The sequence below is a fragment of the Atractosteus spatula genome, chromosome 7, assembly GCF_055471065.1.
Source record: "Atractosteus spatula isolate fAtrSpa1 chromosome 7, fAtrSpa1.hap1, whole genome shotgun sequence".
NCBI lineage: Eukaryota > Metazoa > Chordata > Actinopteri > Semionotiformes > Lepisosteidae > Atractosteus > Atractosteus spatula.
In genome coordinates, this window is record NC_142712.1 from 28,756,646 (window position 1) to 28,782,715 (window position 26,070).

Here is a 26,070-nt window from a genome sequence, read left to right on the forward strand (position 1 = left end):
TTAAACTAATTCAAATGAAGCTCTCTACTATGCCTTAATAAATTTAATTCTGTAGTAAAAATTTAAATTAAATTTCTGTCTGGTGCCACTTGCAGATTATTGCTATTATCATAACCACATTATGATTACTATACTGTATGAGATGAAGTCCCATCAACCCAGCTTTAAAAATAAGGCATTTTCCTGATATACCTCAGTTGTTATTTTCATTTAGGGCATTTTTTATCATCTTTTTAATGATAAAATAATAATAATAATAATAATAATAAATATATGCCAAGACATACAAAATATGATTATGCAGGTACAGTATTCTTGAAGTAGAGAGATTTAGTTAACAGCATAGGATACTTTGAGAAATGTAAGTCATATATTAAAACTGGGCAACTTTAAAACACAACATTGAGAATCAGCGTACTGGAGTGATATTTGACTAGGATAGTATTTATATTGTGGTACAGAGAAAACACTAGAAAAATATTATTATAATATTTAAATAGCAACATTATTGCATTGGAAATCCACTAATAAACCTCTATTTTTGCTTTATCTTACAGGGAACAGGAAGGTAAGATGATGATCATGACGATGGTGATGATGATGATGATGATTATTATTATGTAAATGTGCAATTTGTGACACATGAAAGGAAAATGTATATAAATAATTGGGTCTTTGAAGAGCTTTATTCTTTCTCTAAGTACATGGTACAACACAAGCTCATCTTCTGATGGACTAGAAATCTTTAACAATTGTTTTCTTTCCTTGCATCCTTACCAGAGGAAGAAGCTGCTGAGGGTATGTGCTTCACAGAAAAAGTGGTAAAGTTTAACAATAACAGCTTCTGACTTCACTTGCTGCCTCTAACATGAGATATGCAATGGATTGTATGTTTTGTTCTAAACTTTAACATTTTTTTGGTTGTGTTTTCTCTTGGATGACCATATTTTAGCAGTATTTTAAACCATTTTAAGAATCAGGATACATAAACTCTTATTATTTCTAGGGTATGAGACTGGTCTTTTTACTAGTTGTACTAGCAGAAAGAACCAACATGTTACTTTTAAACAAGTTACTTTTTTCCTGAAAGTAGTGAAACTCAAAGTAAGTTGCTGTCTTAAATAACATATCTGAATTTTTGCTTCCTATATTGATCTTATTTTAGTTAAACTGTAACTCAGATGTTTCCTAAGTATTCAAGGCACAATGTACATCTTCAAATAAATACTGTTACTTAGACAACTGGCACATGTGCATCAAGAATGTTTTTATTTTAACCTTGGCAGTAAGTTAGCAATAAGCTCAGCAATGGAATTATGTTTCAGAGGTCTTCAGCTGTTCTTTGTTCCTCTTTACAGCCCCTTCTCAGTGTCTCCTTTGGGGCTTTACCTTTAGCTTCTGAAGCGTTATGACATGGCAGCAGTAGTGGAACAATCTTATCTCAATTTCTATCTTTACTCTGAAGTACCCCTAAGGGAGCAATCCCACACATACACTCCACCTGTTTTTCATTCATTGAACAGAAATATTGGTGAAGTCTAACAGCTCACAGTATTCTTACAGCTTAGGAACACATTGAACCTACTCTCCTTGAAACGCATTTGAAAGTGCATTTGGTAGGGATTTGTAATGGCCATTGCTATTGCTCACAGCTAAGGTCAGCTGCCACTTCCCTTCAGAGAAATAGCTGATAGGCACACATTTCTGTTGTTCTGCAGCACTTGCCATTCAGTCCTTCTCTCGAGCTTTATCTTCAGTGCTTTTAGTTATTTATAACTCTAGCAGATATTGAGGCTTGGCCATGGAGTACATACCACTTGTGCTGAGTTTTGAATAAATGTGAATAATCTGCCTTCTAGAACTCTAGAAGGTTTTCAGTTTTTCCAATATGTAGGGAAAATATTTCAGGTAGGGATAGGTTGTGTGTCTGGAATCAGCATGTAATTAGGGGATGGAATGGGTAGAAGGCATATAACAAATAATGCCTTCTACTTGAGCAATGAGAGTAAAATTAATCAAATGCTAAAGCAAATGCTTTTTGCTGCATGTTGTGTCTGTGTTCACCCTCTGCTGGCTTCTAACTTTCTGCTTTTGCTTTGCGCAGAGGAGGAGGTGATAGAAGAGATGGAGGAGGAAGAAGGTAGTATTGCTTATTCAAACATGTGGTGCTGAAGTGCTTCATAACAGTTCGAATGTGTTGCCAGCCCTGATGAAAAAGGTCTATAGGCACCATGTCTTTTAGCGTGTTTTCTGCTGAGCTGAACCTTGTCATATAAAACAACAAGTCTAGACACTTGGTGTGTGAGAAATATAACATCAACTATAATTTTCAGTTATAAACATCTGTTTTCTGTAGCTCAATCCTGTTCATCAGAATTCTGGTATTTACTGTAGACCCAGGCAAGAAAAGTTTGTCAGAGAGCTAGACATTCCACTATGTTTAAGGGGTGTTCACTTAATCTACCTTGTCAAGTATTTTTCTGTGGTGAAGGTGTGTATCATATCTTTTTGATCTATTGTGATTCTAAAGTATTTCCGGTTTAGTCAACAGAAATGTTTTTCTTTATAAAACAGATTATATCAGATATTCTGTTGAAACCAGTAGTACAGAGTTAGTCTGAAGTTATAAAAATATTATGTAATTAGTAATGTAAAACCTCAAGTAAGGTGGTGTATACGTTCCTGATATAGGGCATTAAATAACTAGATTTCATTAAATAGGACATAAGATAAAAAAAATACTACATATCAGAAACATATTTTTGACCAGCTAAAATTATTATTCAATTCAGAGCTGATATTTTTCACAGTACACTCAAGTAGTATTTCATTATTGAACTGCAAAATCTGAGGGTAAAAACATGAAATTTCTAAAATGGATAATTTTTCTGTTCTAGATGATCAGGCAAGAGCAGAGGATGTTGCAGAGTACCAGGAAGAGGAGAAAGATGCAACTCAGGAGCCAGGTGAGCTAGGCAAGAATGAAGAAAAACTGATTAACAATATGCCAACATACTGTTGAATGTGGGAAATGTGGGCATCTGAAAAGCAAAGTAACCAAATTTCACAACATGGAAACCCAGGATCTGTGATTCCTTTGGAAGGAACTTGAAAATCCAGCTCAAGTGGAAAAGCATGCAATACTTACTTTATCCTTGTAATATTATTGGAAAGCAAGAATTATTTACCTGTGAGTCTCTGTTAACAGACCATCCATCCATTTTCTAATATATACAGTGTTGCAGGGGACCCAGAGTCTATCCCGACAAGTAATGAACATGCAAAGCAGGACACATCCTGGGCAGGATGCCAGTCCTTCGCAGGGCACACACAAACAGAAACATGCACACATTCAAAAGGGCCACTTTCTCCAGAAGTCAATTACGCTACCAATATGTCTTTGGATTGTGGGCGGAAACCAGAGCCCCCAGAGGAAACCCATGCGAACACAGGGGTAACATATAACCTTCATGCAGTTAATGTCCCAGGTCCTGAATTGAACCCTGGGCCCCAGTACTGTGAGGCTGCAATGCTAACCACTGCATAACCAGGCAGTACTAGACCATACATGTTAGACATAATGCAAATTAAAAAGTTAATTGCAAACTATAAAATAAATAAATGCAACACATAAATTAGCAAATTACCAAATGGCACTTAGCAAATGGGAAGTATAGAAGCTTTAATTTATGTGGCTAATACTGAAATCCCACAACGTTCAGGCTTAGGAAAATAAGGCCAAAATGATCTAATGACAAAAATAAAAAGAAGATTGTGTGAAGGGCCCAAGTTTCACAATAGAAAAAGAATACAACCGAGCTTCAGACATGTCATTAGAACTGCCAAGAGGGAAATAGAGTATTGCTGTAGAGGTTACATGTAACGGAACAGTTCTTTCCGGACCCTATGCGGACGACACAATCCAGAATTGTGAGGAAACACTAGGGAAAATGTCACACAGGAATATGGGAATGAAAATAGGGGGGCCATGTCCAAAGTGCGCTGGTGCACGGGGAAGGTGTGGCCGAGGCAAACCATCCAGAAGAAATCCAAAAGGAGAATCAAAAACAAAAGCAAAGGTCCATGGCCGTGTAATCCATCCAAAAACCAGGGATTAAAAACAGGTGCCGGGTTGGGACCGGGGGGAGCAGGAGCAGGAGCAGGAGCAGGAGCAGGAGCAGGAGCAGGAGCAGGAGCAGGAAGCTAAAAACATAACGGAGCCAGGCACAACCAGGACCCGGGCTCGCACGATGCGGAGATCAGATGCAGAGCCACGAGTGAAGTGAGTGCCTGGCTTATAAAGGCAAACTGAAACAGGGTAGAAACAAGGAACAGGTGCAGGGAAAAGAGGCAAACGAGGAAGGGCCCTTAAGAGGAGGGGTTTGCGATCGTGACATTACACTAACCTAACAATAAAGAACTGTAAAAACTTGAGTAGTGTACAAGATAATATGGAATCCCAGAAATTCAAAAACATTTGAACTAGAATGGGTGGTGGGGAAAACCAAAGAAAGATGTACAAGTAGTAAATTGACTATAAAGGAATGTAGAATGGGACAGATGTGCAATTAGTAGAGAATGGACAACAGTTTAAAGATGTTCTGCTTTAAGCACAGATCATTTTTAATGTCTGTAAATATGGAATTGGGGAAAGATGTGCTTGTTAAATGTAATTAAATTATTCAAACTTGAATATCTTGAACAAGCAACAAGGGCAGTTAATATCTCTAAACCTTGGAGCTTTGTAATCCAAGAGTTGTTGTAATCCAAGGTAATGGCTGTTGTAATCCAAAATAATGTACAGGATGCATGTGGATTAAAAAAACAATTATAAAATAGGCACAACCTTTAATGGGGCCAGTTTGTGGAGTGTTATACTACAGGGATCTATATTAAGCCAGTAGCTCTTCCTGATGTACTGTTTCTGAAGGTTTTAGGTAGTGATACAATTAATAGTAGATGATATGCAGTTTATACCAAAATAACAGGAGAGGCACAGAAACAGACACTCAAAATTCTGACACTTGGCAATTAAATTAAATACCGACAAGTGCAAAGTGGTATACAGTAGGTAGGAAGTCGGAGCATACGCTACAGGTATACAGTACAGTATATACCCTTTACATTGTATGAGTGATTCATATTTGAGGAGTTGTTAGATCTGAAAGGGATCTGGGTATTCATGTAGATTCTTGTAGATTCGTGTAGGAAAGCGATAAGAAAAGCAAACAGAAAGCTTCGATATACAACAGTGCGGAATTTAAATCATAGGACAAAATATGTTCAGACTTCAAAATAATTCAAGAAAAACTTTAGAGGTTACACCTGGCAATTAAAAGGGAATGTATTCATGACAGAGAAAAGAAAATATGTTTTTTAACAAGGAGCTGTGGGTTTCTGGATAAAGGTTTCAAAGCCAGAAGGCTGAGACCTAAACTCTATGGACCTTCATAAATGGATGGGCAATTTTTACTTAGTTGATTTATTTACTAATCAACAAACTAGATGGGCTAAATAGTCTCCTATCATTTATTGTCTTTCTTATGTCCAAATTACACAATTATTAAAAATGTAATACAAAAATATACAAAAAATATATAATTATTTCCATATAATGTCTGATGTTGGTCTTAATGATCTAAATCAAATTAAATTAAATACTATGTCCTATAATGGAGTGATGGTATGAATAGCAAGGGTTTGATATTTGTATGCAATTAATTAAATTTATTAATTGTAAGTGTTTCGAAATTATGTGGTGTGGGGGAGAACTGAGTATAAGTAAGTCATGTTTGGTATTGTTTTTTTAAACTCTAAACTTACAAGTACATTTTAACATTCATCATTTGTCTACCTGCTGTATTTTCCTTTATAGAAAATGTATATATATATTTTTATATTTTTTCTGAATCTGATTTAGACACGAGTTTTATTTTGGTGGATTTGTTTCTGGTATACAATGTCTTCCTCTCTGTGCACTATCTACAGTATGTTTTGTTCATTTTAATGGGAAATGCATATTATTTTCCACACCAAAACAGGGCGTGTACATATAATCAGTGTAAAGGCAATAAAATTAAAAAATCTAAAACAGACAGAAACTGCAATACAGTCTCAACACAGGAGGTGACATACTTTCATAAATATGCCCATAAAATAAGATCACTTTCTTAGCCATATACAATTTCTTGCATTAGGAATTTATCTTTTCACATACCCCAGCTTGCACTCCATGAGATACAGGCAGGGAGAGAGAAGCTTGCAGTCAGAGCACAGGGTCAGCCATTTATACAGCACCCCTGGAACAGCTGGGGTTAAAGGCCTTGCTCAGGGACCCAGTGGAATAGGATTCCTCTGCTGGCCATGGGATTTGAACTAGTAACCTTCCAGCCACAGGCACAGATCCTTAGCCACAGTGCCACCACTCCATGCTTCCATTGCCCTGCCATAGTATATAATATTTACTATGCACAGCATATCATGAAATGAGCTGTGCAGTAAGGTCCTTCTTTGGTAAAAGCAGTTTTATCAAAGTCCAGTTCTTATCAGACATTTGACACTTTTCCTTGGCAAAGTTTTATCTTATCTGCTGCCTATTTTAGTCCCTTCTATTACCAACTCTGGCTCGCAGCTCAGTCAGTTGAACACAAATACCAGTCATAATGTTCCTTTTTTTCTGAAGATGCTGGAGAAGAACATGAAGAAGGAGGAGGTACTAAAGGAATTTATTTTATTGTAAATTCATTCAACATTACTTCTGAAAGTCAGAAGTGACACTTAGATTTATGGAATTGGGTAGGGTTTGCCTCTGATTGATATCACTTCATACCACAAATCTTTTGTTTTGCTGAGTGCACTGCATTAACACTAGTTTTCTCTTGTTCACATACGATTGTCTAATCATTTCTTGGCAGTTTTTCAAGTTGGCTTTGTAGATCCAAGGAAGAAACTGGTTATTTACACTTACTGTATATTCAATTGTTAACTTCTTATTCTTGCATGGGAATATACTGGTTATTGTGTGTCCATGAAAATTTATAACCTTTTTATAATAATTTGTATATTGTTATCAATGAAATAAGTATTTATAGAGTCACATGCATAAAATGTGTTCAGTAATGTTAAATTAAAAAGCATCCTTGATACTGTAAGTTCATGTCACAGCACAAAGTCTCACCAAAGGAAACCTTCATGAAAATGTAAGCATTAGTGGTTAACAACAATTAATTCTAATGATGTATCATTATTTGTTCTTTCATGAAAATCAGAAGAGGCTAAACCAAGACCCAAGTAAGTATACTGGTAAATTAATATTTTATATTTAACTGTATATTTGGTAGCTTTTGTGTAATGTCATTCTAAATGTGTTTTTCAGGCTATTTATGCCAAACCTTGTGCCTCCCAAAATCCCAGATGGGGAGAAAGTTGACTTTGATGTGAGTAATTATTCATGTACAGGCTGGACTTTACTAGATGTCTCATGAGGCCATGTATCTACATTTCATTGCATTTCTAGTATTGATTGAACACTAAGCTGTAGAAAATGAGATATACAGTATAACTATTATACAGCCAGGCTGAAATCATGACCTTTACAATAGTGACATTAAGACAGAAGACCATAGAGAATATAACAATGAACATTTTACTTTTATAGCTTTGGACACATACAATGTAATTTATCATTTATAAATGTAATTTACAGTTTAAATGGAAAGCAGGTAGATTCTTTGACTGGTTGAGTATTGTTAGCCCTTGGAATCAGCAAATACTAGTGATGGTGTTTAGTGTACTGTACATGATATTTGACTGAAAGCAAAACAAAAGACTAAACAATGATAACATTAATTATACTCTTATCTTTATATTCAAAACAATATAATTATATTATTAATATGTGTAGGTCTGGATGTGTAGGTCTGGATGTAAGAAATTATCAAGCCAGTGTTTGTTTTTAATATGTGCAATATCCTGAGTTGCAACCCTTGTGTTTGCAACGTGGTGTCAAATGGACATATGAAAAGTATTGTAAGAAAACAAAAATTCAGCTTAAAAAATACTCCCCTGTTATTGATAGAATAATCAGCAAAGCCTCTAATCCATGAGTAGTGTTCATTTGTGCATTTGTACAGACCTAAAAGAGTCCATATTATATGCAGAAGGAGAAAGCTGGAAAAATATTTTTTATAAAGAGCTAGAGAATGTGATTCAGAATGAGATATTATGGTAAAACTTTATTTGAATGTTCTTGTATAATGGCTTCATAATCCCTTCATAGTGGCTACACAGTACATTATAATCACATGCATAATGCTTTATAGAGACAGGTGCAAATGACATAACGTGCATAAAAGGTCTTGACATTTTTGCATCAGATAGTATCAAGCACTGTAAATGATAACTACACAATACATTACAGTATTATTTTTGCATATTAGGCCTTAATTTCAGACATTCCAGCTCAAACTAGATTGTGAATCATGGTTACTTGGTAAGCAGTTTTCAAACACACTTTACATGTCAAGTTTCAACAAGACTAAAGTGCACCTGAGGAAAGGCAGGTAAAATGTCTTTTATATTGACATAAAGGTTATGAAGCCGAAAAACTGTCAAACCAATGCACTGCATATCTGGCACTCAATTCAAAGCACTTATGAAAAGTTAATGAATATATAGTATAAAAAACTGAAAATGTTTATGCCAACTTGCAGTACAAAACATACAATCACCAGACTGAAAAAGACAGAGCTAATAAGAAATAACAAACACCACATAGCTGTAGGAGAGGAAAGACAAAAAAGGGTGAGTCCACACATTTTGTGAGAATTATAGACTACAGAATGTTGTCAATGTCTGATTAAATAATCTTAAGCATTGTTAAAGGAAAATGTAGCATTTAACCTACTTGCTGATACTTTTCAGGATATCCACCGCAAGCGCATGGAGAAAGATTTAAATGAGCTGCAGCAGCTGATTGAGGCTCATTTCGAGAACCGCAAGAAAGAGGAGGAAGAACTCATCAGCCTAAAGGAAAGGATTGTGAGTAGCACTCACATGGCCGAGAGATCAAATCTAACAAAAACAAACGTGAATTTTCAAGATTACGTCATATCTATGAATGTGGTTTTTAAAATATTTGGTCCTGTTTTTCACATTCTGTTTTTTAAATGCTAATTAGTCTTTTTACAATACTATAAAGTAATCAAGGATTTTCCTTGTTGTTTTACCTGTAGCCTACAACTGCAGGAGAAAATCTATATTTCATTATACATTTTGAAATAATTGTTCATTCAATCAAAATTTGATGTATCTGTACAACACCCTTTGCAAGAAAAAAGTTCTAAGACAACAGGCTATAGAGTTATATAGCGCTATATAAGTTTTATATAAGTTTTAGGCAATTATTTTTCTTAAGACTAAAAATGTAAAAATAATTAAAAAGTACTTATGCAGGGCATCTGTGAAATAAAATGAGTTGTGACCAATTGTATTTTAACATTTTTGTATTTTGTATTTTTAGAAGACATGTCAGTAATATCACATTTCTGTCAAATTCATTTTAATTAGAAAGTAACAATCATCATTTTCACAGTTTTAAAAATATGTAGCATTAACAACTCTGACCACCAGCATGAAGCGAACAGAACTATATTTCCATTACTATATACATGAGCGCAGAGCACAAACACACTAAGGAACTTTCTAAATGGTTCTGCACAACAGGGTATCCTAGGAAGCCCTAATATGAATGCTCCTCCAGTGGACTATTCTAGGTGGGGAAAGTCACTAACACCCTAGGGTGTCCCCCTGCCAAATGTCAGGTAGAGAAGAGGTGACTGATTCGCTATGCAGCTCACTCCAAAGTAATTGAATTGCCAGGGTGACAACACCTTCAGTTTGCTCATTGGGGGAAGTTATGCTCATTGACATTTCTTTGGACAGTAAAGATGTATTCTGACATGACATAATCCCTTTTTATCAATTACATGCAATGTATTTTGTATGGAATTCTTCAAAGTCTCTTACTCTAGGGAAGGATTTGTTCATTGCAAAATTTATAGTACAAGAGATTTTTTTAAATAAACTTGTAAACATCTTTACCCACACATATTTATACATATTTTTCTTAAATATTGGTTTACAATTTTAATTTCATTTGGATCAAAACAAAAAAAAAGCTTTTTACATTGAAATAAAAAGACTGAAAATGATTAAAAGCTGATAAAAGATGTAGCACAGTTTTCTGTTCCAATTCTTAAACAGTATAGTAAAGCATTTTTTGTTTCTGACCTCTTTCCTCTATTGGTAGGAGCATCGTCGCTCTGAAAGAGCTGAGCAGCAGAGGATTCGCAGTGAGAGAGAGAAAGAGAGACAAAACAGGGTGGCTGTAAGTGCATTGGTTTTACTAATCAAAACCACAATACACTTTTTAAAAAATTATCTACTCCACCACATATTACTTTACGTCAGGTCCGGGTCAGATAAATCTGGTCTGGATATCACTTACAATTTTTTTATTCTGTCTGATCATTAAGAATATTACAAAATAAAAATTCCATTGGTCAGAATGAACTATTTTTCAGCCAATAATGATTTAACATTTTAAAATCTCCCTAAATTCATTGTGATCACAGATTTTGAGACTGCAAAAGACAATAAGTGATTGCTCGTTGAGCACACATACTGTATGAGCTTGGTCAGTCTATTGGTCTTAAGTGTCCATCACAGTTAACTCTAAATATGCCTTATTGTGTTGCTAGCAATGCAAATAAAAATATATATAGTATACTGTTCTATGTACTGAAAACAGCATATTACTGTATATACTGCAAACAAATCTATGAATACATGAGATTTTACATAGACATTTTCAGGAGGAAAAGGCAAGGAAGGAGGAAGAGGAGGCAAAGAAGAGAGCAGAAGAAGATGCTAAGAAGAAGAAAAACCTCACAAATATTCATTTTGGTGGTTACCTTCAAAAGGTAAAAACTTTTGCACTGCTGTACAAGTCTTAGACCTCTTATATACTATCAGGAATAACTGAAAAAGATCACTGAGTAACGAGATCACTTTTATCAATGGCTTTGAGAAATGTGAATACTTGTACCGGGTATACTTAGTCTTCTCTTTCTTTTTACCTATGTGAGAGTTTGGATAAGAATCCAAGCTTCTCATTTAGCTATCTTTAATTCGAACTGATCAATATCTTCACAAACTTCACTCAGCAACCTGAGGTACACTACTGTATAAACAATATGAGAAACCAATATAAAATGAAACACTGTAGTAACTATTTACACATTTAGTCAATAGATGTATTTGCGGTATTTTTCATAATTAACACCATTTTTTTTTCTCTACACATTTATTAAGCTAAAAGTCTGTTATTTTCACTGCAATATGCAAGTCTATTGAACTGAACTTTTTACTTTAAGGGATAGGATGGAAACAAAGTGATTAGCATTGTTGCCTCACAGTACTGAGTTCAGTTCCAGACCTGGGATGTTATCTATGTAGAGCTAGTATATTCTCCTCATGTTTGCCTGAGTGTCCAAAGATATACTGGCATGTTAATTGGCTTCTGGGAAGATTGCCCCTGGTGTGAATGTGTGTCTGTTTGTGACTGTGTGTACCCTGTGATGGACTAGTGTCCCGTTTAGGGTATATCCTGCCTTGCACCTGTTACTTGCTGGGAGAGGCTCCAGCTCATTTATGACCCTGTATTTGATAAAGCAGTTAGAAAATCAATGGACAGATGTTAATTTTAAATAAAATAGCAACAATTATAATAACAATATATCTAATTTTTGTAAACAAAAAACAAAATGGTTTTAGTAAATATATCATAATTGTTTCCACATAGCACAATTAAATGACAAAGAAAGGCATTGAAAAAAACTGAAAAAAAGGTTTAAGACTTGGTGCAGTGGTGCATATGTTATCTTATTCATGGCGGTCACATTGTGGTGACTGTCAATAAAGTCTAAAAATTAGTTCTGTAACATTTAGTACCAGAAAGTGCAAATCCAAGAACAGAACCAGATTATTTTTCTTTATCTTCTTGTTTTGTGTTTCAAATTTCTTATTCTTTCTAAGTGATTCCTATGATATTTTTATTTCTAATTATTTATTACTGGCTTTATCTTATTGGGAACAGGAAGCTAAGATAATTATTGCAAATTCTGTAATAGGCAATATTCAATCTCACAGCTACTGTACACATTTATGTCTTTGGTAAATAATTATATAAAACATTGTTATGTAAAATGAGAGAAACATAAAGTAAACATACTGGATCCCTTCATATTTTCTTCACCTTAGGGTTTCATTTAGCATCCAGTATTTAATTGCTAAGAAAAACAGGCAGAATTCCAGTTTTTGTTAGATGGGGGAATTCAATTTCGATAGCCTTGAGTTGAAAAATACCTTTGTCAGGTCAAATATGATGTGAAGTCATGGTTTTGAACTGGTATCACTGCAGACTGAGAGGCGGGTCGGAAAGAAACAGACCGAGAGAGAGAAAAAGAAGAAAATCCTCAATGATCGAAGAAAGCCACTGAATATCGACAACCTCAGTGAAGACAAACTAAAGTAAGCGTGTCTCTCATTGAGCAAATACTTTCTGTTTTTTTCTGTTTTTCAAAGTATTGTGCTCCAGGGCAAATATTATATCAATAATTTTAATATTTGAAGTTTCAAATCTTATAACATACAATTTAGGAAAGAAGAAGAGAATCGAAATACATATTTTGATTTTAAAATTAGGTTTTTCTATTGATGTAACTCTTTAACTGATTTCTGAAAACAAATGAATATATTGTACTCCAGCAAAGTTTTGAAAGTGTTTATTTAAGCAACAAGTTTCATCTTGAAGTTTACAGTTTGAATAAAATGAGTTTTTTTCTCATTCCTTCAGGGATAAAGCTAAGGAACTCTGGAAGTGGATGCACCAGCTGGAGGCGGAGAAGTTTGACCTGCAGTACAAATTTAAGAAGCAGAAATATGAAGTAAGTGCAGATTATGGTATAGGTTTGGACCCTTGAATTGGAATTATTTTTTTACTTTTTTTATGAGTCTTAATAAAGGCATCCAACTAGAGGACTACAGGTTCATCTGGTTTTTAATCCTTATGAATCCATTATTGCTATATTAAAACTCTTTTATTGTAAAATACTCATTATTTTTAGGTCTTACTAGTGATGCTTTAAACACACACTAAAATCTGTAGTTTTGCAGAACCAAGGCTTTTTCACCTTTATACATTACGCCAAAAAAGTAAAGAACTACTATAATGCATTTTGTGAACCAAAAAAAAGAGCAATAAAATTCTCACAGTTTTATGTTGTCCCTTTTGATGGGGATTTCATATCAAGAGGACTTTAATGATGAGGAGACATCATTAAAACTGTTTTAAAAAAGCTACTGCTAGTTAGAATTTGAACTTTTTTTGCTGTTGGCAACTGGAATGGGTTACTTCACTGTTACTGTCCAATTAACTTGTACTGGTACTGAAAAATGTACAGGTACAGTGCCATTCCTGAGTTGTTGAGGAAACTAATGTTTGACTGCTGTTCTTGTATAAGAAAGTCATAAGTAATAACTGAATCTAAACACTGCTTCTCTGTTTTGTTTTTCAAGAATATTCCCTGCTGCTGACATTTGTGAAGCAGTCATTGTTGCTTAAACACTATTAACATCTATAGGCCTGATTTGGACTTGTATGTATTCTATTTTTACAAGTAAAGGAACAAGTAAAGGTTCATTCCATACTGAAAAGAGAAGAAAAGAAACACAACGTTCGGCTGTGGAGCCTTCTTCGTGTGTGAGAAAGAGAGGGAAGTCAGCAGCTGATATACTGTATCATAGGAGGAGGTGGGAGCAGGGGGAGGAAGAGTGAGCACTCAGGTGGTGCAAAGATGAGAGAGGTGGAGAGGTGTGAAGTCGAAACCTGCAAATGAATTGAGAGGATTAGAAGGAAATGAGCCTGTCATTGAGAGAAGGAGGAAAGTTTGATCCTAGTTTCAGGATAATTTTGGTTTAGGCTGTCTTTCTGCAATAGGAGTTAAGAAACCCTTCTTTGAGAATACAGATAGAGAGATCAGTGTGATCATGGCCATTAGAGGTGAAATGAGAAACTATGGGCTTGGAGAAATCTTTGATCCTCACAGCCATAACATGTTCTCTGAAGCGGTCTCCCAGTCTCCTTCCTGTTTTCCCAATGTAGATAGCTGGGCGTTTTCTGCAAGAGATGCAGTAAATAAGGTTGATGGAGGTACAGGATGTCATCTGAGTGATCTGGAATTGTCTTGAAGGGACTTGAATGAGCATGGTGTTAGGTATATGCAGGTGATGCAGCAAGTTCTGTTGCAGGGGAAAGTGCCTGGTGTGGATGATTGCTGAGGGCAGTGAAGGGAGCTATGAACAAGAAGGTTACGCAGATTAGGTCATCATATGAGATGATGGAGGGATCATCCTGTAAGATGCAAAAGTTGTCGTTAATGGTCTTAGGGAAAGAAAGTGTGTTAGGGTGGTAGGGAAGCACCAAAGGAATGTGGAGTTCCCGATTGAGTTGATGATCTGAGGGCTGTTTTTGGCTCAGGTGAGGGCCCTGTCAGTAACATGGGTGGGGTATCCTCTGTAGATGAAAAAAGCATGCATTTTGAGTGCTTGGTTTTGGAAATTCATGTCGTTACTACAAAGTCGTCATGTGAACTGTGAAAACACACTAAAAACTCTCTCCTTTTTTGACAGTCAACATGGATTTCCAAAACCTGAGTATCATTGGCAGAAAAACAAAAGCTGAATTTAGATTTTCCAACTAGAAAAACTGTAAAAACTGTCAAAGAAAGGAAACCACAAATGAACCCCGTGCAACCTCACAGCCGCTGTCTACCAGTGTCGTTGAGGGTTATACCGGAGTTTGAGCTCTATTTTAATGTTAACTTAAAAGGGACTGGAGGGTTACTAAAATTTTGAAAATACCCACATGTTTGGGAATCAAGCGCTCAGGAACAATAGAGGGAAAGTGATGAGGGATTAGGCGATACATTAATAATATTTCCTTACACTTACATACAGTAGTGCTTTCCTGGACATTTTTTCAGGTATTGAGGACTCCCCTCCACCACCACCAGTGTGTAGCACCCATCTGGATGATTGCCACACATCAGCTATCAGTGGGGAGGAGAACATAATAATTAAGCCAATTCATAGATAGGGATTACTAGGAGGCCATGATTGGTAATAGCCAGGAGGAAATTTGGCCAGGACACTGGGGTAACACACCTATTCTTTTCAAGAAAAGCCCTGAGATTTTTAAATTGAATGATTAAATACTGGTTGGTGGGGCTATGATAGTCCTGGCCAGATAGTATGGAGATTAGTGAGCTTGGCACTGGAACCAATGGACTTGGAGCTCAATCATTGCTATGAATGATGAGCCCACCAGTGGCTGGGACCAGTCCAAAATCTCCTGGAGGAAAGGGAGGACTAAAGGAGAAAGGAAAGGGGAGAGACCCGGAGCTGTACTTAGCTGCAGGGTGATACGGAAGGAGGAGAAGTTCAGCAAGAAGGCCGGTCAGGACACTCATGTTGGGGATGGACCACTAGAAGGTGTGACAATGCCAGACTATATGGAATGTGTGCTCTTTGGGGCTTCTACTCCCTAGATCAGGCCAGTGCACCATCAAGACTTCAGAGCCATGACCAAGCTCGAAGTGTCAACTGCTGAGTCCAAAAGGATCCTGATCCTCTCATGACTGCCTGAAGTCACCCTGGCCAAAACAGTCACCGGCAGGGCTCCCAGACGAACTCAGAGGAATGGAATCCCATGAACAAGGAAAGCTCTGCTGTTGAAGGTGGACCTGAAGAAAGAAATAAAAGAAAAAAAAGAGGAAGTGAAATGGTAAAAAGGAAATTAAGGGGAGCTCCGAGGTCCAGAACTGCACTTAGCCCCAAAGTACATTGGAAGGCGGAGAGGTCCATGAAGGATGCCAGGAGGGTCACTCACACGAGGGCAGTCTAAGGGAGGTGCCCTAATACCACACTGTACAGTACATATGCACTAAGGGGGGTCTCCACCCGAGACAAGGCCACCGTGAGCCATCAAGGCTCCAGAGGCACACCCAAGACTGAGCTGGATGTGTCAACCATTGAGACTGGGTCCTCTGAGAGCTAATGGTTTCTGTTCCTCTTGTGGCTGCCAGATGGATCCCAGAGAACGGATGCCCAGGAACAAGGTAGGCTCTGCTGGGAAGCAGGAAGGTGGGCATGGAGAGAGAGAAAAGAAAAAGGAGGTGAAACATTGATATGGGAAGAAGGCTAGGTATGTTTGAGGCATCCCGAGAAGAGATGAAGATGCCAGGTGGAGTGAAGGCAGTCTATAATGACTGCTCGGACTAAAGACCTTCCAGCAGCAGGGTGGAAACAGTCAGAGATGAGTCCTGGGATTCTGGACAAGTGAAGCTGCTCAAAGATGAAGCCAGGTTAACGGCAAGACTGGGACAGCAGAAGAGAAGTCTGGAGTTCCAGGCAGGAGTAGACTGGTTGAAGTTGAAGTGAAGTTCCTGAGAGAAAACGCTGGAGGGTGGAGTGGAAGGCAGTGCTTCTGAACTATATATAGGGGAAGGGATAATGGCATAATTGGAGTCCTGATTGGTAATTAGGAGCAGGCCAAAATAAGGTCTGATCCCAAGCTAGAAGCCATGGAAAACCATGAGCCACTGTGACAATGCTCCGGTTTCTGAGGGCAACCGTGGGTCAAGAGATGCCACAGGATGGCAGTTGAACATTTAAAACTGCATTGCTTGATTTTTGCAATTTCTTGTTTGCTAGTCTTCTGTCTGCTAAAATCAGAAGCTTCAATTTTTTCAAAATGAGACACTACTTTTTTACTTTTACTCTTACAACTTGAGGGTGATGACAGATATCATGGTACTACTACTTTAACTCATAATTGATGTCACTTCCCCAAAAAACTGCAAATATTATAGTAAGCCTCTTCCTTTGCTTGCAGCTGCCCCTTGCTTAACAATTCTTTCTCTGAATAGGTAGCTTATCTGCTTTATCCAAATGCCAGGTGGTTGAGCAAGACTTCTTGTCTCTACCTTCTCAATAAACATTCCCAAACACATTTCCATATGTTAGGTAATGGTGATGTTATTCCTTCTGAAGTTATTTTAAACTTAATTGCAATTTTCCTTACACTTTCTCTCTTGGCCTTTTTAGTATCCTTTTCACCTGGTGAAATGGATAAATTGCTTGCAATTCATCATACCCCTTGTCTTGTACTGAAGGTACAACATAAGCGCTTTGAGAAGCCACCTTTAAAGGCGCTATATAAAATAAAGTTTATTATTATTATTAACATTTGTACCAAAAGATGCACCAAAAAGTCTGAAAATCAATGAGAGAACTGAGAACATTCTTCTGTTGTCCTTCCTGTTTATAGAAGACATTTCAGTTAGACATGAGAGAGTTTCTGGATTATTTTATGTGCAATTTGAAAATGTTTTCATTCAACCATGCTTTTGAATGTTATGTTATGTATGTTATGTATGCACATGTTATTTTGCTTTGTTTAACTGCTTTGTGCAGTTCTCTGAAATGCTATGGTATACATACCAGTATATGAAACCTGATTTGACTTGAGAAATCAGATTTTCCATCAAGCTGGGCAATCAGACATACTGTATGACTGTTTTATCACTATGAAACAACATGTTTCATGTTTGAACATGACAAATTCTTCCGGCAAGTATGACTGGCTCAGCAGGCAGCTCAAATATGTTTATAAAATAATTTGAGGTGACTTATGGTTGTGTGCTTTGTGTGGCAAGTTTCATTGTTTCAATTTATAGGATAGATAACCACTACAGGGATTAATGAGTTTTAATTAAACACTAATGCCAAAAAGCCCCAGTGACCATAGTTAAAAAAATACTATTCCAAATTTACTGTAAACAATAATGTTTATTGTTTAATGTAATTACCTCTTTTTAAAAAACAAATTTTATTTGGTTACACCATGTAGAAACAAACTGACAAGATGTAAGAACAAAAATCTTCTCTACCTTTTATATAGCGAATTACTTTTAATTAAGTTGATGTTCTAGTAGGGACCAAATTTAATCTCTCTTAGATTTCTCCATTGATGATTAACCCCCTGATTCTTATTACCCCTTAATTGTGCTAAGTAAACTGGGATTTCATTTATTATTTCACTTATATGGATTCTTAATTATTTTTTCTACTTCATACACAAACTGTATCAAAAACATTTAATTGATAAAATATACAGTATTTTGGCTATTTATGAAATGACTACATTTAATTAAACAATAGTAAAATGAAATACCATTCAAAGGTGAAATAAATATATTGGGAGTGCACAAGCTTAATTTCTGCACTATACAGAATGTTTTTGGCATTATCATGCTTGTTTGTATTTAAATAACAGTTTATATTTAAAATGTCATGGAGAATCATTTGATATACATCCTTAAAAAGATTAAATTCATATTTAGTTTGGATTTTGCTATCTGTAATACAATATGTCAAGCAATATAACTTTCATTTCTATGATATGTATCTGTTGCAAATGCACTGCAATATGCTCCTATAATAAGCAAGATATAATTGTTTTTTTTTAATCATTTCCAGATTAATGTCCTGAGAAATCGAGTTAGTGACCACCAGAATGTGTAAGTATTTTCACCCAGCCTTCAGTCACCAGAGACACAGAGGCACAGTAGTGATGTTTTATATGAGCCCACTCCCATGTCTGAATAAATTATCCCCTGCACCCATGGCCCAACACACATCAACCTCTTGAAAACTAACTAAAGTATGGAAAGCATTGTCTGGCAGTACAAAGATGAAACGGGTGTACAGTGCTCTCGAAAGGCAGTGCCTTGAAGTAATATTGGATATTAGCCTACTTGTTTGTTTATTATAATCAATGGAAACCTTTCATACAACACCAAGACTGTACTTCCTACTATATTGTCCAGATATTTCTAGTTTGAACGTTCTTTATGTCATGATTTGACTGAGAATTGGATTCCCTAGATGGTGAATCTTGCCAGGGTTGGGTGGACTTAAGATCAACCATTCTCTGGCTTTTGTGTTTTTTCTGTAACGCCTGCTTGCTAAAGTGTGTCCTGCACATTCTGTATCATACTTACATGTCTTCGGTGTTACTTCCAGAAATTACTTCACTGACATACAGTCTGAGACTTCAGATGTCTTATTGAAAACGATGTATATTTTTGTCATATTTTGAAACTTTTCTTTGTCTTTTAAAGAAGCATAATTACAGTACATACAATATGCGATCTTAATGAAATAAACAAGAAAGTCCTTTATTTTACTGCAATTACAAAGCTAACATCACCTATTATAAATCACAAAAATGTTAACCTTTAAGAAATGTTATTTATTTGTATTTTACTTTTACACAAACATGGAATTGCCAGGGGCATCTATTAATTCTCTGGACTCTTCCCAAGAGAGAAACACAACATACTTATCATTTCTCTTTCAACACTGATTATATTGTGTCAGTTCACTACTAATTCATGACAGATACTGACAGTCATAACTTTAAGCCAGTTACTGTATAAGGCCCATAACAGTTCGCCAGTCTCACAGTTGCCATAAATTATTTTTGTCTTGCATACTAATGGGTTAGACATTTTTATTTTAAAGAATTTCTTCAAATGAATTAGACCCAACATAAAAGAGGAAACAAAATCTGAGGTAAAAAATCTCAGAAAAACAATCAAACATAATTTTGGCTTCAAGGAAGTGCGTGCAGATATTCTAGTAATAAAATAACAATATACTGTAACAACTGCAAAACCAGTATTTTAATGTTCTTTTAATGACTTGGAGGCTCATAATTTCTATCAAGAATGTGCACATTAGCAGTTTTGTCTTAATATGAGAACCGAAAGTTACAGAGTGTATCCCCTATTAAGTACACTTTGAAATGTGTATCAGTACTCTAGATCTGTTGTGTTTTAAAAGAAGCTGATGTGGTGTATTTTATACATTTAGAAATTGGAAGCCCCATACTAAAACAAAGGCAATAAAAGTATATTTACAGTATAACTTTAAAAAGGCACTACTACAAAGGTACAATAACATCTTTCTAAGGAAAGGTGCTTCAATGAGTAATTGAGAGCTAATAATCCACCTTAATTATAAAATAAAACATGTTAAATCAAAAATCTCATGTTTAAGAATTAACAATAAATTGTAGTTTTTGTTTCATTTCATTAACTGCTTTGCTTTGCTTTTTAACGGCCTTCTCCTTCATGCTTGGTTTTCATGGCACATAGAAAAAGGTGAGCGATTATTATTTTTTTGGATACCAAAACTGTCCACTTTGAAATGCCCATACAACACAAAGATAAGAATTTATTGTGTCCATACTAAGATTGCAGATCTCCTCATGATGTTTCTATTAACGTAAAGTATTTTATCAAGATTTAAAAATAACCAGAAGAACATAGAAACATTTCAAATGAGAAGAGGCCAGTTGACCCAAGCAGTATATTTTGAAGTTAGTATCACTCCGTTAATAGTAGCGTCTCTGCATTGTTACACTGTTATTAAAAATAAATAATAACATTTATTATAATACATAAAACATATATATTTATAAAACATGTAATTTATAACATGTAAAACATACAACACCAATAATAATAAGGGATACAAAGTAAAAAACACATGCAGTTAATGGTTTAAATATGACAATGTATTTGCATGTGGAAAAACAAAAACTTACCTGAAATGCCAGCTACATAATGGAAGACAGGTTTTTGGTTAGAGTGCATTAGGGTTCTGTCATTTCTACATTATACCTCCTGAGCAGGCAGCAGTTGCATTAATCTATGCTCTTTTGAAGCAGTTTGGATTTGTCATGACTTGCAAACCTTCCTAAAGCCTTTTTACAATTGCTGAACGTTTTTTGGTTTAAAGCTTTGCAAGAAACTTCATCTTAATAAGTGGGTGGAACTAGTGTTTTTTTAGTTACGGTATCTCACAAAATCTTTGTCAACACTGTGCTTGTAATGCAGAGGGGTAAAAGTTTTTCTCCAAACTTCCTGATGACTTCTCTACTTTTTGTTTTTAATGGAGCTACTGAAAACCATACTGTTCTTAGTGAAGCATACTAGTGCCCAGTTCTGATCCTTGATGTTTTGTTCTCCACAGCTTGTTGTTAATCTCCCTAATTTTTGTCAGTAGGCTCAAATGTTTTTCTTGGCTAAAAAATTCTCTAAATCTTGAATGCAAATATTAATGACTGACATTAGGAAATGGCAATTTCTGTTGTCTTCATCTGAAGTTTGGTTTTCTATAGCTAGTCAAACGTATTGTCACATGACCTGGTTTAATTACTAAGTTCATTCTCCAACACGATTAATTCTCCAACACCCCAGGGGAAAGCAAAAGAATGGGAAAAAAGGGAGTGATCATATTCTTGCACTTAAGCCAAATCTACACTGCTTCCCATATGTGCTTTCCACTTGCATAGTGTTTCATCTGCAACTGGTAATCTACTCTTGTCTCTGAAAGAAAAACCAAAATCCGATATATATTGCGTTCCCTATTTAATTAGTTGTTGTTAACAATATAGCACAGATGCTGCCAAAACTGTATAACCAAGCAACATTTTCAATAACACAATATACTGTTTAATGAAATTATATTTTAATTCCATTATGTTACAGGCATATAGTTTATTAAATACAATACCTATGCTACAACTTGCCCTGCGATGGACTGGCACCCCGTCCAGGGTGCACCCTGCCTTAAGCTCGTTGCTTGCTGGGTAGGCTCTGGCTTCCCGTGAGACCATATGATATAAAGCGGTTTGGAAAATTCCATCATATGACTTTTGCTACAATATGTATCAATGGCAGATGAAATGGCACTATGCCATATCTGTTTTTGATGACCCATGACATCTCAGCTGGTCATCCACATCATATGCAGGATTTTGAATCTATGCAAGTATCATATGATGTTTGGGCAATAGTGGGCAATTGGGACACTTTGTGATGATATGACAATAAAAAAAGCATTTGCATAGCATTATTTAGCTAATCTGTGTCTTTACACTCTTACTTGCGTAAAAATGGGCCTGAAATATAAAGAAATTGAGCAGAACACAGAGCATCAAGCTTTGCTGCATCACTGATGCTTCTTGTGTAGATTTGATTACAATGCATGGACAGCAGGACTGACAGAAGAAAATCAATCCTGCATAAAAATTAAAATAAATTATAGTGTAGATTGGTCTTAAGGAGACATTTGAAATTATGTGGGTAAAAAACTGCACAGGGTATGAGGTACACAGTTTTCTAATCATTCATTGCAATTGTCAGGCTTGTCAAGGTAAGTCTGTAGCAAAAAGCAGTCATATATTTTATACTGACAGATACTGGTCCCTAATCCACTGTTACCCCTTCACTATCATTACATGTTATGTTCTTCTTAAAAAGAAAAACAAACACAAGGAAGTTGAAAAGTCTCTGATCTTTTAGCCTGCCAAACCTGAAAGGTCTTTTTAAGATTGTCTTTTCCCTTCACGAAAATAGCGCAGACAGTTTAGCTGTTCAGAAAATATTTTTATGAATGTGGCCCATTGTTTTGTATTCTTAAGGATTTAAAAAGATCAGCTTCACACAAAGTAACTGTAATCTATTAATTGAATGTCATGCACATGATTTGAAGAACAGTATAAATATTATTAAAGGAAGAAAAATAGCATTAGTAAATATTAGATTGAGTCAGGAAGAGCCAAGTAAACTATGATCCCTGATCTTACTATAATTTCAAAATTAATAGTTGTATGAAACTCACAAATGAGCAATAAGTAAACTTTAACTATACTTTTGCACAAATATATCATCAGGACAGAATAGTGAACACATGGTATTGTTACTAAACTGGCAGTGATATGTCATCCTACAGAGAATTAAACTAAAAAAACCTTACACATTTTGTTACATCAAACAAAATGAAGTGACAATTAATATTTTTTTATAAACAAACACTCAAAGCAAAATCAAACAAAGACAAAAATAGATAATAGGACAGAAAAATGGAAAGATCATAATTTAATAATTATTCAAACCCTTACCTGTGGTAAACCAACAATAATTTAGGTGACAAAAGTAACTTAACAAGCTACAAAATTAGTTGAAGGACCTATGTCTGTGTGCAATAATAATGATTTTCCTTTTTTTATTGTATAATGTTAGCATGCCCAAAGGGGTTGGGCAGTCAGTTGACCTTGAATCCCTAGAGGTTCTTGGTTCCTCTCCACTATTGTCTTCTGGTCTTTTCTGTTCTGTATTCACAACATGTATGGACACTTTCTTTGTTAAGCGCCTTGGGGCAACCCTGTGAAATGATTGAAGTGATTCACATGATTTCAGAATACACTTAATGTACCTGCCTCTGTAAGGTACCTTAGTCAGGTAATGAATTTAAATCAATTTAAATTCAACCTTAAGGACCAAAGAGCTTTCAAAATAACTAAGGACTAAAGATGTAGAAAGGCAAAAATCAGCAGATCAGAATCAGTTTTGAAAGACACTGAATATCGCTTTGAGTATGGTGAAGTTGATCATAAAAAGGTGTATAGCCACATGCTAGGTGAGGCTACTAAGGCAGGAGAGAGCATCCAGCCAAGAAGTCAACTGGTTAAGGAAGCCACTGTGAAGCCAAAAGTGACTTTGAAAAAGCTGGAGAGTTCAATTGCTGAGATTTGAGAAAGTTTCACAGAGCCTGTGTGGCAGAGTGGCAGGAAGGCCATTACTGAAAAAATCATCTAAAATCCTGCAAGGAGCTTGCAACAAAATATTTAAGTAAAACTGCAAATATATAACAAATTTTATTTGTGATCAGATATGACAACATTAAAACATTTTGGTGTAAATGCATAATGATACATCTAGAGCAAACAACACAGCATATCAACCAATCAATGCCATCCCTACTGTCAAGCATGGTTGGGGCAGTATTATGTTATGGGGCTGGTTTTCATCAAAAGGGATGGGTTTGTCAAGGCTCATTGGAAGATGGACTGAACACAATGTAGGTAATTATTAGAGGAAAGCCTGCTACAGGTTCCCTGACATTAAATTAGGATCAATGTTTACCTTTAAACAATAAAATTACTCAAAGTACATGCCAAGTCTAGAGTGGCTTAAGGACAAGATAGTTAATGTCTTTGAGTGGTCATGTCAAAGGTGTGAGTTGAATCATATTGAAAATCTGTGGAAAACAGGAAAAAAATATCTGTTCAGTAAGTTATGCCCAAGGAACTTGAGAGTTCTTAATCAAATTTACCAAGAAAAATGGGCAAAGATTGCACCACACCTGTGTACAAACTTGGTAGAAACATACCCAAAAAGACTAGTAAATATTAAGTCTATTGATCTAAATATATAATACAATCAACACATTTGATGTTTACTATTTTTTCTTTTTAAATTTTTGCTGACATTTATTGCAACTTATTTTACCCATAGATAAAATTCAGTCTGACCATTAAGATTTTGAATACAAAATAGAATATATGCATCATTTTGTAATGTCATAACAGGGCACACTGTAAGAAAGGTATGGGTTCTTCTATAAATTTGGTCTTGACTGGATACATTTTGAGGTGACAGAGAATCCGTTCTAAAAGCTATGGCATTTTAAATTCACTTCAAACATTCTCTTCCAGCTGTAAAGTGAGCAAAATTTAGGCTATTGTATCCTCTTGCTGCTTTGGTGACATGCTGTTTTTTATGCAGCTCGAAAGGTGGAAGAACGAAAACTAAAGTTGGTGGCCGATGGAAATAGTTGGATGGGAATTTAAAACCTGGATGCTTCATGGAAATGTCTCCCAGACATTCAACCAAGAGTGATTCACAGCCTTCAAACTCACCTGTTGGTCTGTTTTTAGAGAATGGGTTGTAATTTGCTGTTTAAAGTGCACTTGCTTTGCAGCTTTATACTAGTTGTAATATTGTGCATGTGAATGCTTAGTGTGAGATATTGTTTTCTTTTTTTCTGATATGTATTCTTTTCTGTATATAAATAAAGACTGTATGCTTTGGACTGAACTTGTTTTTAATCAGGATTTTTTAAGAAAAAATCAAGAACTCTATCATAAAGTTTATGTGAAATCAAATATTGTTTAATCATATAGTCTTTTATGTTCTGTCTCTTCATTATCAATATTATTCTTATTCCTGTTAAGGGTCATATCAACTTGGTGCCTGTCCCAGAAATATAGGGTATAAGGTGGAGTTACACTCAGTATTTTATTCCATTTCAGGGCTCACACAAACTTACAAGTACATACACAATTTAAAAATACCATTTATTTTAGTCAGAATCTCTCTGAGAGGTGGGAGTAGACTGGAGCACCCAAAGAAAATATACAGTATAGGGACATGATGAGAGCATGAAAACTCCACACATACAAGGTAGAATTTGAATCAGGACCCAAGAGCTGTCAGGTAGTAATACTTACTGTAATGCCACTGTACCACTCACATTTATGATTTTGTAAAGATAATAAACTAAGGGATTCATGACTCATTCTGAATGCAAAGATGTTCTTTTAATTAAACAAAAAAAATATTAACTTGTCAACTTGTCATCATCAATTACCACTACAAATTGCTACAAAAACTAACAACAATCTTTGTAATTGACACATTCATTTCTGACAATGTTGTTAGCTTCACCATGTGCTCTGTCTCTATTAGGGTAGTCAAGCTTGCATGCCTTGGGGACCTTGGGAAGAAAAAGAACCCACATCTGAACACTCCCAAAGCAGGGAAAAATAGCACTCCCCCTCCCCATACACAGAAGAATTATTTGCATTTAATGTCATTTTCTAGGGAAGTAAATATATTTTGTTAAGAAAACATAAGTGGATCACATGATCTTCAGGGTTATAGAAATATAACTAAATATTCTAAATATTGTCCCAGTAAATGGCTTCAGCTGTTAAATAAGTTCAGGAGGAGGTCGAATTGCAATCTCACACTT

At 35.6% G+C, this 26,070-nt stretch overlaps 1 protein-coding gene across 4 annotated transcripts; it reads left to right on the forward strand.

Annotated features, from left to right (window-relative positions):
• Window positions 1–784: 784 nt before the first annotated feature.
• tnnt2a (troponin T type 2a (cardiac)) lies at window positions 785–25,133 on the forward strand. 4 transcript variants are annotated; one of them, XM_088921590.1, is made up of 13 exons: window positions 785–798; window positions 2,105–2,140; window positions 2,898–2,966; window positions 6,683–6,712; window positions 7,269–7,290; window positions 7,376–7,436; window positions 8,923–9,039; window positions 10,310–10,387; window positions 10,875–10,982; window positions 12,482–12,591; window positions 12,917–13,007; window positions 18,661–18,701; window positions 24,822–25,133. In XM_088921590.1, the coding sequence occupies exons 2-13, from the start codon at window positions 2,125–2,127 to the stop codon at window positions 24,868–24,870; spliced, it is 792 nt and encodes a 263-aa protein (XP_088777716.1). In that variant the 5' UTR covers window positions 785–798; window positions 2,105–2,124; the 3' UTR covers window positions 24,871–25,133. The 4 variants fall into 4 exon arrangements, with proteins under 4 accessions (XP_088777716.1, XP_088777717.1, XP_088777718.1 ...); XM_088921591.1 differs by lacking the exon at window positions 6,683–6,712; XM_088921592.1 differs by lacking the exon at window positions 2,105–2,140.
• Window positions 25,134–26,070: the final 937 nt, after the last annotated feature.